Below are 16,505 nucleotides of genomic sequence, written 5' to 3'. Positions count from 1 at the left end.
GTCGTGTAGGCTGTTTGCCTCAATAAACGGCAGCTTTATGCGCAGTTTGAAGTGGCTCAGTATTGTTTGAAGTTCGGTTCTTCACCTTGATAACTAAAGAGCTTCAACTCACAGTGACAATCACCAAAGCGCTTTGCGAATCTACAGAATTGATGAAACTCTTCAAATTTTCAAATGGGACTTCAGATTTTTGCGAGGATTTTATTTTTCCTTTCGTCTGCATTCCCCAAAACATTCTTTCTCTCTTTCACTCTCACACTCAGTCTCTCTCATGTTGTCTCTTTCTTTTTGTGACACAAACACTCATGTGGTGCAGTGACATTTGAAAAGCTGTGTGGCCTGAGGTAGCGTTAGATGTCTGAAGCTGTAGCTGTAGAGAGAGCAGACGTGAGCAACACACAGAGACAGACTGTCTGCCACCCTCAGCGCCACTGTAGAAGTAGTTGTCTGCAGACATTTTTGTGTATGCAGAGGGGTATGTCAGAATATATTTGTCAGTTAATATATGTACTGTATCTGTAAAGATGAATAATGTATACTGTATACTTTATGCTGGTGCATGTGTCTGCACTGGTGAACCTGTTTGTTAGTCTGTGTGCTTTTACTCTGTGCGTATGTGTTTATGTGGTGTGTGTGTGTGTCTTCAAATCAATACTCACATGAAAGGATTCAGCCTGTCCATACTTGGCCCGGATCTTTGGTTCTCGGATGGTTGCAAGGTTCGTCCCGCTCACTGTCAGCAGAGTACCCCCACTGTGGGGATGAAGAGAAGAGAGCAGAAGAGAGTAAGAGAGGGAGAAGGGAAAACTAATCTCTACTTTATTCAATGGTATATGTGATTGGCAGCAGCAGACATTACTGCAGTGTACTGCATCTGCAGGAAGAGATGTGACAAAATGTCCCCAAAGAAATAATACTGAAAAGCATTATTTTTTCTTTTCCTGCACTGAAGAAGCAAGGTGGCATAAAGCAACATAAACATACAATATTATGCTCATAATAAAAGCTTGTTGCATGTAACATGTATAAAAGGCAAAATGTATGTGAATGATTTAGGCAAAAAAGCACTTTGGTTAAAGGTCTAGAGTGCAGGATGTAGATGCAACTAGTGGTGAGGTGAGGTGAGGTGAGATGAGGTGTGCCAAGCATCTAAAAACCCCCCAAAACCCAACAATGATACCAAGTTTCAGGCAGTTATGCACTAATGAATATGATATTCCAGTTTAGCCAATATATGCCCCAAAATGCCTCACACTGGACCTTTAAGATCCGGGAAAGATTATGGCATTTGGTTAAATGTTAACACGTTGTGTATTCTGCTTCAAGTGACTGCTGATTTTTTCTATATTAAATCAAGACAAGTTGGTTTGAATGCATAAACATAACCATAAAAAGTTTGACATTGACTGTAGGTGCTAAGAGCAGAAATTTTGACAAAAAAAAAAAAATTAAAAAACAATCAAACCAACAAAAAGCAAAATAAATTTTAAAAACATGTTTAATTTGTCTTGTCTTGTAATGTTAATGTTAAAGGGGAAATTTACTTTTATGTTTTCCACTTGACTGTAGTACTATTTATTGACCATAATAGTTTTGGTGCGAGTTGCTGACTGTTGGAGATGTAAGCCGCAGACATGTCTGTCTTCCCTCTGATATAGAGACACTCAGCTTGTTGTACTCAAAGGGACACAATTATACATTTGAAAAACTCAACAGCAATTGTCTCTTTCCAGAAATGATGACTCATATACTCAAGAAAATCCATAGACTTTGTTGCGAGCAGTTTAATGTAGGAACCTATTCCTTTCTACTGGACTACACGCCAACTGTATCACTGCGCAGACGGAAGAGCACATCTACTAGCTAGTGTTTTGCTAGCTAACCTAGCACCACTGAGCTGGCTAACATCACAGCTCAGGAGGACGCCACTAGCCTAATACTGATATCTCGTGCTGTCACTCGTACAAGTCTCTCATCCATGAGTGGATGCACACTTCCTTTTGCCCAGTGATATGGTTGGTGGTTGTAGTTTGCTAGAAAGAAAATAGTTCCTCCATGAAACTGCTTACACAAGGTCTGTGGATTATATGGGGAGTAACCAGGTCGTGATTTCTAAAAAGAGACTTTGCTGTTTTTCAAAAGTATCTTTTGGTGCTTTGAGCACCACAAGCCGAGTGCTATCTAGTTCCATTATATTGGAAAGAAGGCAGACATCTCTTCAGCTGTTATTTCCAACACTTGGCAACTCACAACAAAACAATCTCGATCAATAAATAGCACTACAGGTAAGAGAAAAAAAAAAACATGTACTTTTGATTATGGGGTGAACTCTTCCTTTAAGACAAAACATAACCTGGACAGTAAATATATATATTTTTGAAGTCTATTATTAAAAAGAAAGTTTGACTCCAAGTTTATAGTTGAGAGCCCTGAGCATCAGGTAGGGCTTAGGGATGAACGCTTTATAGTGGAGTTTGCAGAGAAAAAAAAAGGAAAAAAAAAACAGAAAATGAGGACACGAGGGAGCATATGTTCGAGTAAAAGTGAAAGAAAAAAAGGACAAAGGAGGAGTAGGAGGCAGAGAGAGAAATTGAGTGAAAGGGAAAGATCCGCAGAGATACTGTACATACTTTAATCACAACTCTCCACAGTAAATATGTGTTTGCCTTGAGCCGGTGAAGGTCACTGGACTGAATCCAGTAAATAACAATGCTCGAACTTGGCTGAAGCCCGGAGCTTTATTTTGTTGGTGAAAAGTGTGTGAAGACAGACTCACAACCTCTTGGTCTGACAATGTCTATGTGGTTGGATCGATTTTTAGAAAATTTCTGTCTTTTCTTCACGACTGTAAGTGTAGATTTGAAACAACGGCTGATTGGTTCCACCAGTCAAATTGGAGTTTGTGATGCAAGTTTTGGGAAAAGTTTGGATACCCTTCAGTGATATTCCACGTTGTTCTGACCAAAAATGACTGGTGGATTTGTTTCTTTTGATAACCCCAATAATGCAAGATTACTAGTGCTGAGAAAGGTTCACAAAGAACATGGGAAAAATAAAATCGTTATTTATTATCTTTACTATAGGAGGATTCTTTCCACTTGCAAAGACAATGGAGATGGTACTTCCTTTTCACTGCAATACTTAAATTGAATTTATGAGGTTTTCATGAAACATGCCTTAACTTTTTGCTGCCTACCTTGTTTTACAATGTCAGTTGCAACCTTTGAGTACTCTACTCTGTTTTCCACGAGGAGACCTTCACTGCTGCCTCGGCTATCTGTACCTCTGAGAGATATAGTTTGTAAGATCCCTATCGTCTGTCTTTCTGCAGGTTTCCCACTGCCTGGAGGGGGATATACTGTAGTCTCTCACACTGCCGTCTGAAATAAAAGGCTCGGACAAAGCCTTGTATCTTGAAAAAGTCATAAACTATAGGCAGCTCCCTTACTGCACATTGGACACTAAAGCACTTTCAAAAACACACAGAGGGTATTGAATGGGTATTTTGGGCCTTGGCTGAGTTCAAACACTCATGGCAAACGCCCACGGTTGTGGTATCTCTCAAGACATCTTGCTGGCTGTATGTGGAGTGAAATTTATCTAATATTTTGCTCAGAGATCTCTTCTAACTACTGGCTCAACTAACTGAGCCCTTAAAGTGTTCTTTTAAGATTTACTCCCTCTGTTGCTTCGGTATCCTCAGTGGTGTCCGCTCTCTGCAGGGGGATACTATCGAGGTTCGGAATGGCCCATTGTCACTGGAGTGACTTTTTAACTATTATGTCTTTATTCTGTAGACTGAATCACCACTTGTCTCCCGCCATGCTGTTCTTTTTACTATTGTTGAATATTCTGAAGCTTTAACCCAGAGTATGATCAAAGATCTTGATAGATCTTAATCAATCAACTTTTCTGACCTGTAGAGTCCCCAAAATATCTATTGAAGCTGACTATAAAATACTCTCCCAGTTTTTTATCACTTTATACCAATTTTTCTAGGATTCATGATACCATGGATGGTTCTGAGTAACCATGCAAGTCTGCCTGTATTGCTTTCATGTAAAAGTGATGAACCTGCCACATAAAGTACCCCTTGGACTCTCTCCTGGGGGTATTTTCACCACTTTTACCTTTTGCAGCTGAAAGTGGATGAGTGGTGACTCCACTAATGGCCCACTGCCTCTAAATTGTAAGATTATGATGTGATGGCTGGTGTTGACAACCATTTCTTACTCTACACTAGTCAAGCTTAAGATGGGGCAACATATACCTCCCTGACAAGAAAGGTAGGACTTTCTTAAGGTAGTCCAAGCCTAAATCAGGAGAAGTTCTAATTATCCCTTCAAGATCAGGAACTAATCCAGGCAGAACATCTGCAGGCCATTACAAAGGTCATATGGGCAGACACAATGGCAAAAAAAAAATATGTTATAGCATCATGATACTCACTAAGGTATTGGACAAGGCTTTGTCCCTGGCTCTGCTGGCAGCTCAGAGAGCACCCTCTCCAACCCTTCATCACAGGAGCATAATAACAAGGCACATTTCTTCTGGTGGTTTACCATGTGTTACCATTGATTTCTGCAAAAATGTAGGTGTCTTTTCATTGTAGACATTAATCTGACACTTATCCAGAATGACTTAGTGTAAAAGCACCATCAGCAGAGTAAGTGATACGGTGAAATGAAGCGGAGACAGAGCCTCTTAATATCTTGGATCGAGAGTCTGGCTGGCTAACGCAAGACATTCATCTCTCATTCTAATCCAGGAAGACGTACAATAACAGCAAATGATAGGTAGGGACAGAAAGTAGATGATAAAGGTAGACGTACCATCTCTGGCATTGTTTGTAGACAAAAGGATTCAAGTCTGGCTCTTCTTCAGCTAGAGTTTTTGTTTTTTTCCTTTTGGCAGGTTGCCCATTACTGGCTACAGCGACTGGGTCTCATTCATCCTAGATTTATTTGGATAACAGCATCATGTGTGAGATGTGGTTATGGGGGATATCAGGTCTTCCACTGGTACTTGAACAGCTAATTTAGATGTAGCAATATTTCTCTGCTTCTACTTTTGCATACTGGAGACATGTACTTTATGGGATACTGTATTCTTGTCATTTCTACTGCAGCACTGCAATCTTCAAGAGCCAAATTCAGCTTAAGCAACTGGAAATGAGATACTTCAATTCACTATGGCTAAGTGCCATGAAACTCCGCCATGATGTGGTGAAATTAATTTTGTGCAAATCAAGTCTGTTCTGTTGAGCAGAGTCTAATTAATGTTAAGAAGTTTAAGTTGTAATATTGTACAACTTCCATCTAAACTGAAGAAATGATTTTTTTTTAATCTCTTAAGTTCTACTTTGAATGCAAATTAGTTTTTTGGATGTATCACAGCAAGGGGATGCACTCCTGGATTCTTCATTTATTAGTTTGGACTATTGCCATGATAGCTAAATATATATAAATATAGCTGAACCTCTTATGATTGTAAGACATAGTACAAAGCATATTAATAAAGCCTTTTTAAAACATATTGTTGCATAAGCAATACTTCAACACCTGTATGTTTACTACTGTAAGCAGTGTTTGCTCATAAAGTAGCTTTAAATTACTTTGCTCTTTATAAAAGAGATAAAGGCAGATGGTTGACAAAGGAGCAATGGAGCTGAGGCTACATTCAAATGAACCGATTGTTAATAATGTTTATGCCATTGCCACAACTGTGTCATGGGACTAGGCAGACTGCACTTATTCTAATACTGCCTGTCCTCCGCCTCCTTTCTCCTCCTTCCCTCTCCTCCTCTGCTTGATGTATATTTGTGCTGAGTCCCTCTGTCCCCGTTGCTCCTCTCTTTGTCTAAGTGAGTCTCTTTAGCTCAGGTACATGCTTCAGGGAACAGACAACAAGACAATCAGGATAAACTCTCTGGGATAGCTGGGGAAATCCAACCACTGTTGTTAGTATTTCTCTCTGTTTGCTCCCCTTCCTTCTCTTGCCATGTCTGTCCTCACTTTCTATTACTATTCTATCTGTGTTACTTTTTTTCCAGCACTATTTTTCCAGGCTAATCCTCCTCTCAATGACTGCCAAAAATAATATATTTTTTAATTATTTTTTTTCTAAACAGCACGGGATGCTTAAAAGCGTACTTGTAAGGTGACCATAACAAAGAAAACACCAGTTGTGGTCACATCAAAACTGGACAGATTTGCTGGACACTGCCATATTCAAAAGTGGCTAACATAAGTAGCTAACAAATAAAACAAATGTGTACAGTTAAAACGCACTCAGTAAATAGCCAAATATTATTGCAAAATTAGCTACTTCAAATAGAATCATGATTCACTCATAGGGGCCAAAATGATTTTCTTTTTCTGGTGAGGTTTTCGGTGACATGAATTTTTACAGTTGACTGAGAGCTCACAGTGTTGATGGCGATGGCAGGGAGCCGGAGGATGGAGTAAGAATTGAACGAAACAGTAACAGTAAGTCGCCCATTACGAACGATAACAATAAGAGTGTCATCCTACCACTGTTTATGGCTAGTAGGTAGGCTAACATTATGTGTTTCATTTTGCTTGACACAAGATTAATAATGCATGATTAGCCAGTGTTTTGTTTGCATTTAGTTAGCATTACATTAGCTATCTTACTTCTGTCCAGAGGACTGTGTAGCTGGCATTTGGCTTGTCTCAAGGTCTGGACCTCCAAAGATTTAGAAGTTTTTGAATTGCTGACAGGTGTTGGTGCTAACACCAAATACTGGCTAGACGTCAAGGTTCATAACACTGATTGGTGGCAAACTATCATGGTCTTTAGGGATTGATATCATTAGCTATCTTCAATTTTGTAATATTTAGCTCCTTTGTGAATTGCTTTTCTTTAAGAGGGCATTTGACTTTCACACTTACTTATAGCTTACATATTTGATGATGACCGATTGACATATGACAAATGATTCCACCGGCAGCTACCTTAGCTACAGACACAGATGCTTTTAATATGACGTGACTTATTATTGCGAGCATATTCCTGGCTTGCTAGCATGTCAACGTCAGCTCTCCCACTATATCAGTTTACCAACTACCCCTATCAGGAGTCCCTAATTACCAAGCCTAGGTGAGGGTATCTGGGTGAAATTTGCTACTTTCTCATTGGATTTTTAATTAAATACACGCTTATGTTGAGTCAATTTGCCCTTTCAGGATATTGCGAGAGATACATGCTTGTTGCCTGAACAGATATATTTAGTCCTGGCTGCTATCAATGCAACCAGTTTTCTAATAGTTATAAATAAGCAGCTGCATTGGAGTAGTAGGGGGATTCAGTGTGTTGCTTAGAGGCACCTTGGCAGGACTTGCTGAGAGAGTGGCAAACCCCACACTGATCTGCTTTATTTATCCAGACGCTATGGGAGGAGATTTGAATATTTCGGTCCAAAATTGCTTTTCTAACCTCTGTCTCTGCCCAAATATCTTCCCTGGGTGTCCCAGATGAGCACTCCTCATTGATTTATTTTTGAAGTGCTCTGTCTTCTTCCTAAATGGAGTATCGTCAGCCAAGCACAATGATAATGCACTCTATCTCCCCCCTTTGCTCTTCTCACTGTCTTTCATCTACTTTTGCTATCATCAACTAAGCACAATGATAATGCTCTGTAGGCGCGCATGTATTAGCACAAAGGCAGACAATGAGGCAGGCATGAACTGATATGATAGCACATCTCACTGGTTCGTTATACTTTCTACCTGAGCCAACATGTGACACTGTGACAGAGGGCATGGGCTGAAACGCACTAGCTACATTAAAGCTTCTACTAGCTGGAAGCAACACACACAATTTAGTCACTCTTGGTGAGGTGTGTGTGTGTTGTTTTGTGGTTTTCTCAGCCAGATGGAGAGGGGATCTTGGGCCAAAACATCAGGGACTCTGGGAATCAGTGGGGTGCGTGTATGTGTGTGTGTGGGTGCATGCATGGGTCGTTTTTAGGTGGGATCATCACCCCTGAGTGAGCTTCCTGAAGTAGAACTCTAGGTTTGAGTGCCACACATACACACACACACAGAAACACCCTCGCTGCGGGGGTTCGGTGCAGTGATTGGGCCTCAGCTGCTTTTCGGCCAGTCCTACTGGGCAACAGGGGCAGGGCAGGATTCATCAACACTCTTCTCTAACAAGCTCTGCATCTATCTGCCACCATCTACTGATGAGTCACCACAGGGAAGAAAGCAACACAGAGAAGGGAAGAAAGGAGCAGGAGGAAAGGAGGTAAAATGAGGGGAAACAGGACAGGATAGCTGCCTCTGTCAATATCTTGAAACAAATAAATGGGAAATAAAAGAAATGCAGAGTGAAAGAGAACATAGAAAAGAAGAGTGTACAGCAGGTGATCTAATATACATTAGATGGAATAGGACTTTTCAGACAGGTGGGTAACAAAATATTGAAAACACATTAACCTGGACAGAATTTTAGGCAGTGCCAATTCACAGAAAGAGGTTTGAAATAAAAAAAAGCAATCTGCAGGGAAATCTTGACCTTCGTCACCATCCAGCATCCAGCTGTCACAGAGATTTTCGATGGGCACTTCCGGTTGCGTTGAGTCAAACTATGCTGTGCTGATTAGCATTTTCACCACTAGCTCATCGGCGGTTGTTGAGTTCTGCTTCAGTCATGCCTGTGATGGACCATCTCCAAATAGTGGCGGTTTGTTGTGAAATTGTCAAAGTTAGGTTTGAGCAGCAAAACCAGGTCACTAAGTTCTAGGTTTAGAAAACAGATCATATTTTGGATTGAAGTAAGTATCTAACATAAAAATAATATAAAGTGATATGAATATTTCACATGAGCAACATTAATGCATGACAATCATGTCCAAATATGTAACACTATCTTAAAACAACAATGACTTTTGGTTTTGCCATGGGTTACAGCATTATCCTAGACAAAAGTTTGATTAAAAATCTTAAAATCACCCAACCTACCAAAGAGAAATAGAAACCCAGGCCGAATGAGGCTTTTGAAAAGCTACTGAGGTAAGGACTTGCTTCTTCGAAAGTAACCTAAGTATTCATCATGAAGACCAATATGTGTGTTCTTCTGCCCCGTCTGCCAGTGAATTTACTTTAATGTCAAAGTCTGTGCTTGTGTGTGTTTTCTCCTCTCATGTTCAATGCTGAGCTGTGGAGGGTCTTTATTTATTAAGCTGGGAACACATAGTACAGCATGATCAACCGAGGAAATCTGAGTATCAAACTGAGAGATGAACTAGTTCAGGCAAAGAACTTTATCGTCTCTAGCACAACAACCACTGATCAGTGTGAGCTCCTTCTCCAATCACCAATCACAGTCAAACAATCAATGGGCTGTACAATCTGAAAAGCTCACACTCCCACTTTTTGGAGCAGGTGGGCTGCCTCTACCGCTAATGATTTCTTCCACTAAAAATGTATTGCTTGAACCAGATGAGAAATCTCAACTGGCATCAAATCACTTCTAAACAAACTCTGCTGTCATCGTTCTTGTCTAGCAATCAAGTCTGCTTAGAATCCCTCAAGAATGCGTCCGTATGTAGTGTGTCGAGGCCCAACCCGGAATTTTCTTATGCCAGTAGCCTTTCAGAAAATCCACCCACCACTCAGAAAAATATCAATCTGAGACAATATATTTGGTATGGCATTTTTTTGGTAAGGAACTCTCCAAACTTCTTGGAATCATTTCAGCAACAAAAGCCATTTGTGAACAAGTGAAATATTGTCTCTCAACCAAAATCTGTTGTTTGGTGAAACAGTAGTTGCCAAAACAAAAAATACTGACTTAGTCTAGAAGCTGTGGTTGGTCCACAAATAACTAAATACAAAAAACAGATAAAACTACATAACCCAGCTCAGTAAATATTAATGCAACACAACAGCTTACCTGGCAATACTCCAATCAGGTTCGATCCTCAGGACAGTGGGGTCTTCAGTGTAGTTAAACTTGACCTCAGGGTTTCTGAGCTCAGCATCGTCGATATCCACCAAAACTGATGCACTGCCCGCTGCCAATCCAGCTGGTGTAACGCACACTATCTCACGGGCATTCCTCCTGGATTGACAGACAAGAGAAAAGTTAGAGAAAGGCATACCCAGACAGCAGCTTAAATCAGTGGCAACTCAGATAAATGCTTAATTTCCACAGAGCTCTATGGCATTGTGTAAAAAAAACCCAAACATTTATTTGAATGATATTGAGGTTCTGCCATCTCACAGGAAATTTCACATGAATAGAGAGATTGAGTGTACAAATGCATACAAGATTGCAGAGACAATAAAAGTGATTTCTGGAGAAAGAAAAAATTCACACATCAACAGAAAGAAGAATAGAGAGAGGCCCTCTGCAATATCCCAAAAAGAAGCCGTCTAGCAGAGTCTGATCGTTCCAAAAAGTGAATTAGAATAATGAAGAGGCAATGATTACTTTTTTGTGCCAGGACATTCCCTAAATACTGAGGTCCAAGATGAAACCCTGACATATTTAATGGCTTGCTCACTGTTCTTGTAATTACCAGTGTCCAGCCTGGGAAGCCACTTAGTCTCATTCTCTTAAAATCATATTGTAAACCGCTAATTTCATTAGATAATCCCACTTGTGACCAATGCATTCCATCCCAGCAAGACAATCAAGTCCTGCAAAATGACCGCTCTCCTGGCCTCATGCATCACAGCAATCAAAGCTGGCTCATCATAGTTGGAGCTTTTGACCGCAGCTGCGTGAGCCATTAGCAGCAATGTATATTGTGTGCACATCGTACGGTCACTGGCTCCATTTATACCTGGTATTATCATGTGACCTGTGAAAAGTGTTTCCTTTATCTTGTTTCTGCCTGCACTGCGATCAGGTCACAATAAGCAAATTAGACGGGGGGGGGGACTTAAAACATGACACTTCCAAGGTGAAGGCATGTGGTGTCATAGATGGCCATCATTTATTTTAAGGCTTGCTAGCTCCTTGGGCAACAATGTATCCATACATCATTATGTCAGGGAAAACAGTAATATACAGCAAGTTACTAAAATAACAAAAACTAATAATTATAAAAACTGCATATAAAATCATCATCGTAACTTCATCATCATTGGATATCTTGGTTTGTGTGTCGCCATTAGAGTCAAGATCAGACCAAATATGCCACCTTCAAAAGGTGAGTTTTCAGACAGCAGAGAAAAGGTGGAGAGGGAATCAATATTGTGAATGTCTTGTGGGAGAGAGTTCCAAAGGCAGTGGGCAGAAAGGGTGAAGGCTCTGGACCCCATGGTAGTCAAGTGGCGGGGTTATGAAGGGATTACAGGTGAGAAGAGGAAGAATCTTGAAATCAATACGACATTTACCAGGGAGCTGGTGAAGTTACTGAAGAACAGGAGGGACATGATCTATGGAGGAAGTTCTGGTGATGATATGGGCAGCTAGATTCTGGACCAATTGAAGTTATGAAGACATATTAAACCACATCAGGTTTTGGGCTTGCTTAAGTCCTTAAAACCTAAGCAAATAAGATTTTCTTTTCACAAACACTGGGAGAAGGCAATGAGAAACATAAGAGGAAAAAAACCCCAAGTTAGCAGGAAATTCTTGAAAATACAAGAAAATTACCTAAAAATGAGAGAGAGAGAAAAAAATGGAAAGCCACCCCCCTGAAAAAGGTGCTTTAAAATAAGAATTCTGTAGCATCTGTAGAAAAAAAAATCTATCTCTAGAATATATTTCTCCGCCTTTTCAAAGGGTTAAACAATCAGGAAGGAGCAAACTTAAGTGAACTTTGAACTGAAATAGCAAATTTGGGTTTTTTTAGAGCATGGTCTAACCCTAACCCTAAGATCCAGAGCATCCACATATGGAGGAGGTCCTGCTGATCTGATGATATTCTGATCACAATGCATTTACATGCATTTTTCTTACCTAAATAATATATATGTGTATAATATGTCAATTAGGTCTATAGGTAAGATTGTGTTAGATATACACCCAGTGACATCTTGATTTTATAAAATAAAATAACTTTTAGCTTAAAAACTAAAGAAGGGGAATTCCTCACCAAAATATGGTAGTGTACTGGTGTAACCCTTTCCCTACAGTAATACCTCATATACAATGAAATGTGCTGAGTGTAAGGAAGACAAGAAATATGTAGAAACAAGTCTTGTGAAGTTGTGTTTAATGAAGTTTACCTGCTATGATTGGTGCGCTGACAAGGATCAACAACACCAGTCACAAACACTGGGGATGGGGAGGGATGGATTGTGTGTGTGTGTGTGTGTGTGTGTGTGAGCGTGCATCCCATAGGCAAAATAACATATTCAGTTGCAGTCCCCAGTAGCTACACTATCTAATATGTATTTAGCACAGTTGAGTGGTGGCTGCTTTTCTGGGCCATGACTTCACAGGAGCGATATGTATGTTTGTGTGTGTGTGCGTGTGTGTGTGTGTGTGTGTGTGTGTGTGTGTGCACTTTAATGCAATGTTGCACATTCTATTGTGCCTCTATATGCCATGGCAGTCACACGGTCAGTGAGAGAGAGAGAGAATCTACAACATCCACCCTGCCTTCGTCCCTTTTGCTTGTAACCATGGCAACCCCATTCACAAAGAACACATGGCCCAGCAACCTTCACAAGATGCCACAAACACAGTCACACAGTTAGGGTGTGATAGATAAAGACAGCGTCGAGCTGAGCGAACAGTCGCCATGAAGTGGAATCTGTTGGATTATTGCGAGCAGGCTGCAGCACGGGAACGAGTGCTGTGACATCAAAGCTAGCATACAGTGGCTTCAATAGAGATTAGCTATGAGAGACTAATCCATGCATTTGACAAGCGAGCAACTGTGGTGATACTTTGGATTTTTTCATGCACTAGATTAGGGAAAGCCTGTGTGAGTGCAGACAAAGAGATGCTGTATGTCTGCAAGCAACAAGCATGCAAACACATGTCAACACACACATGCATGATCCCCCAACCCTACACACACACACACACACACACACACACACACACACACACACACACAATACAACATCCTAACCTAACACACTGATTACATGCGTACATGTGCATGTAATATCTTTAGGAGAAAGACTTTTTTTTGAACACACACAAATCTTTAAAGAGCATGTTTATGTATGCACATATTTATCTTTATCTATTCATTGCCTGTATTATCTACAGTACCTTCAGTCATAATTATGAATTTATTTTACTATCTTCAGTGCTCTTTTTTGGTCTTATCTTAATTTTATTCTCTGTTGTGATGTTCCAATTTCCCCACAGGGATGATTAAAATTTAATTTAAAAAAAAAGATTCTTTACTTTTTGAAGTAGCAGGGCTGCGGTCCTATGCTGACAGACACGTAGCTGCCTGCGTTGAGGTAGCTGCCCTCGATGGTGACCCGTGTACCCCCAGAAATGGGCCCTTGAGATGGCTGGATACGGGTGAAGTATGGGGTCTGGAGGAGGAAGAAAAAGTACACACAATATTACAAAGGCATCATTCTCTGAAACTTGACAAAGCTCAAGTAACTCAAGGACAACTGAGTTTGCATATAAATAGTGTTAAAAAAAACAATTACATATGATTGCTTAATTGTGTTTACATCAACAGAGCCATCTTGTTTTGATGTGTAATTTCAACAAACCATTGTAATTTAAAAGTGACAGAAAGCAGTGATGAGATGCCTCAAACAAAATAATGCAATCATATGGTACACAATGGAGATGCACAAAAAATAAGTATAAATGACACAAAAATTAGTCTATGCTATGAATAATAATAAATTAAAAGGTAATACAGGCAACAGAGGTAATACAAACAACACCTGAAAGGCTTAAAAACTGACTGGAAGCTGCAAATATTACAGGGAATCCACAGAGAATTAGAGTCCTCATGAAGGTGTCACCTGCAACTCTAAGCACCGACTGTTGCAACAGACGTGCTAACTTTGCCATTTTGTGCCCGAAATATAATGAACATAATGGCACAGGATTCCATTAAATCCAATCATGGTGTACCTAAAGAAAAATAACATTCATCTATGTAATGTTGAAAATGCTGGGGAAAAAAGCACTGAAATCATATTTTGACTGTTCTTTGAACCCTTTGCTCAGTTACTCGAGGCCTCTCATCAAAGCAATGTCTTTTTTGAATCATCATGGTCCATGTAAAATAACTTTTCTAATCTCAGACCCCTTGTATGGCACTTACCACAAAGGTGAATGGCCTTGGCGACAGGGCTCTGTAGTCGTTGACACAGTCTCTCACACACACCTCAACCTGAGCTTCTTGAACCCTGTAGCCGGTAGCGTCGTTCAGCAGACACACTATTCTGTGGGTGGAGAGTTGAAGAGATTGATGAAAAGAAGAAGAGAAAAGAGGCCAAGGTCAGGTTGTTCTAGTCCAACCGTACACGAATACCAACGTTTTTACACAGAATCTGACATTTTATTAAATGCTGCTTCAAACTGTTGCTAATTTATTAATATACATCACGGGATGGGGGTTGCAAATTAGCCTTGGCTAGAAACCTGTATGCATAGCATCTGTTTCATGCATTTGTCCCTGTCAAATGAACACGTAAATAAAAAACTGCACAGCACAGTTGCCAGGGGAAAGTGTTGGCATTTAACATTGCTGCAAACCCTGAATACCTAACATTTGCATGTCACATACGCATTATAACAATGTTTCGAAAGTGACAATTTATTAGCTGAAGGGATGATGGATGTCACGTCACCTGGGCCAGATGCTTGCAAAGCTGCACCCCACTGCAGACTGCTGTTTAAGACCAACAAATGACAAAACCAATCATGTAACAAAGCCATTGTTGTGTTTCTAGCAGCTTTTTAGGCACCAAACGTGGGGGTGTTTTGGGGACTTGTCTTTTCAGCCACCAAATGCAGATGTTTTCTAGGGACCCGCTGCTGTTTTTCCTGCAACTTTTTAGCTCCCTAACAGTGGCTGTTTTTCCAGAGGCTTTTAGGACCCAAACATAGGTGTTTTTATGCAACCAGTGGCTATTTTTACAGCAGCTTTTTAGCACCTAAACATGGATGTTTTTTTGAGACCCGCCACTATTTTTCCTGTGAATTCTTAGCCCCCCAATGTGGGTATTTTTTTTGTGACCCATGGCTGTTAATCCAGTGGCTTTTTAACACCCAAACGTGGATATTTTTTTGGGAACTCCCCTTGTTTTCCCTGTAATGTTTTAGCCTTACAGACATGATTTTCTTTTTCTTTTTAGCAAAACATCACTGTGTTTCCAACTAGAATTGTGCCCACAAAACCAGAATTTTAAGCCAAAACATGATCTTAACCAAACCATAACTAAGTGGTTTCTGTGCCTAAACCTAATCACATTAACCAGTGTTGTTCAACCATAAAGTTTGTGTCAATATTTACAATACCAACATTTTTACTGACAGTTGGATTGCATTTTTGCAAACAAAAAGATGAAATTAAAAGGTTATTCCCATGACTACAGTGGGCATTGTATACATTGTACACAGCACCAAAAATATATAATACAGTAGATTAAAATCCCAGGAAGAAGCTGACTGGGAAGCAGGGGAAGATATGAAAAATGTGTCCTGGACATTTTTGAAGCCGTGCATAGACGTCAGGAATAATACTCAAAATAACTGATGTGTGTATGTGTGTGTAATATTTGAACAGAGATACCCTCTATCTCAACATGCATCATTTCCCAACTAACTGCACTACAGAGAGATTGTTTGATCTGCGTGAACCCAATTCCTCAGCCGTGTAGGACCCTGCAGACGAGTAAATGTCAGGATGAGAAAAATAAAGGAAAGAGCATATGTAGGGAGTAATGGACAGGAACAATAGATGGAATTTACACAAATATACACACACACAAATGCAAAAAAAAATTAAAAAAGCTTAAATCAATATCTGTTCAGCTGCTGGATGTGGATGCATAGGCACCTCTGCAAAATATGTATTCTGGTTTACTTTTTTCCCGCTGTTTGATTGGCCAGGACAAGATAGGTGCTTGTTGCTACTGCCTTTGGTGTGTGTGTCCTCAGATGTGAGTGTGTGTGTGTGTGTGTGTGTGTGTGTGTGTGTGTGTGTGTTTGTGAGACAGATGACAGGTGTCTGTATGTGTCAGTGCATTCATGTGTGTTTGTGTGCTATTTTCACAGCAGTTTTGTGCATGTGAATGCTTGTGAGAGTATCCTCTGTTCCATAACTTACCTCTCTGCACTCACATACTCCTCCTCAATGGCAACACATGGAACCTTGCCCAGCCTGACACCCATTTGGATGTCTCTGAACTGCAGACCCAGGTTCTCCCCCAGAATGGTCACCCTGGTTCCCCCTTGGCGAGGCCCCGTCTCAGGGAACAACTGGAATGATAAGAGGATGGAGGTCAGGAGAAAAGACGAAGAGCACGCAGAAAGGGGTTAAAGGAAGATGTAAAGGTAAAGATGATGGAAAAATTATATTCACA

The 16,505-nt window shown here is 40.3% G+C and overlaps 1 protein-coding gene across 1 annotated transcript in view; it reads right to left on the bottom strand.

Annotated features, from left to right (window-relative positions):
* The window catches only part of LOC121946885 (plexin-A1-like), a 321,677-nt gene that overhangs the window by 59,025 nt on the left and 246,147 nt on the right, over positions 1–16,505 (bottom strand). Inside the window, exons 13-17 of the mRNA XM_042491694.1 lie at positions 16,250–16,401; positions 14,240–14,360; positions 13,348–13,484; positions 9,922–10,089; positions 660–753 (exon numbers count right to left, since the gene is read on the bottom strand). Of these exons, the coding sequence (XP_042347628.1) occupies positions 660–753; positions 9,922–10,089; positions 13,348–13,484; positions 14,240–14,360; positions 16,250–16,401 (672 nt within the window). The remainder of the gene's footprint in view (positions 1–659; positions 754–9,921; positions 10,090–13,347; positions 13,485–14,239; positions 14,361–16,249; positions 16,402–16,505) is intronic.

This window comes from Plectropomus leopardus, chromosome 8, assembly GCF_008729295.1.
Source record: "Plectropomus leopardus isolate mb chromosome 8, YSFRI_Pleo_2.0, whole genome shotgun sequence".
NCBI classification, from domain to species: domain Eukaryota; kingdom Metazoa; phylum Chordata; class Actinopteri; order Perciformes; family Serranidae; genus Plectropomus; species Plectropomus leopardus.
This window is presented reverse-complemented; position numbering and strand designations above follow the sequence as displayed.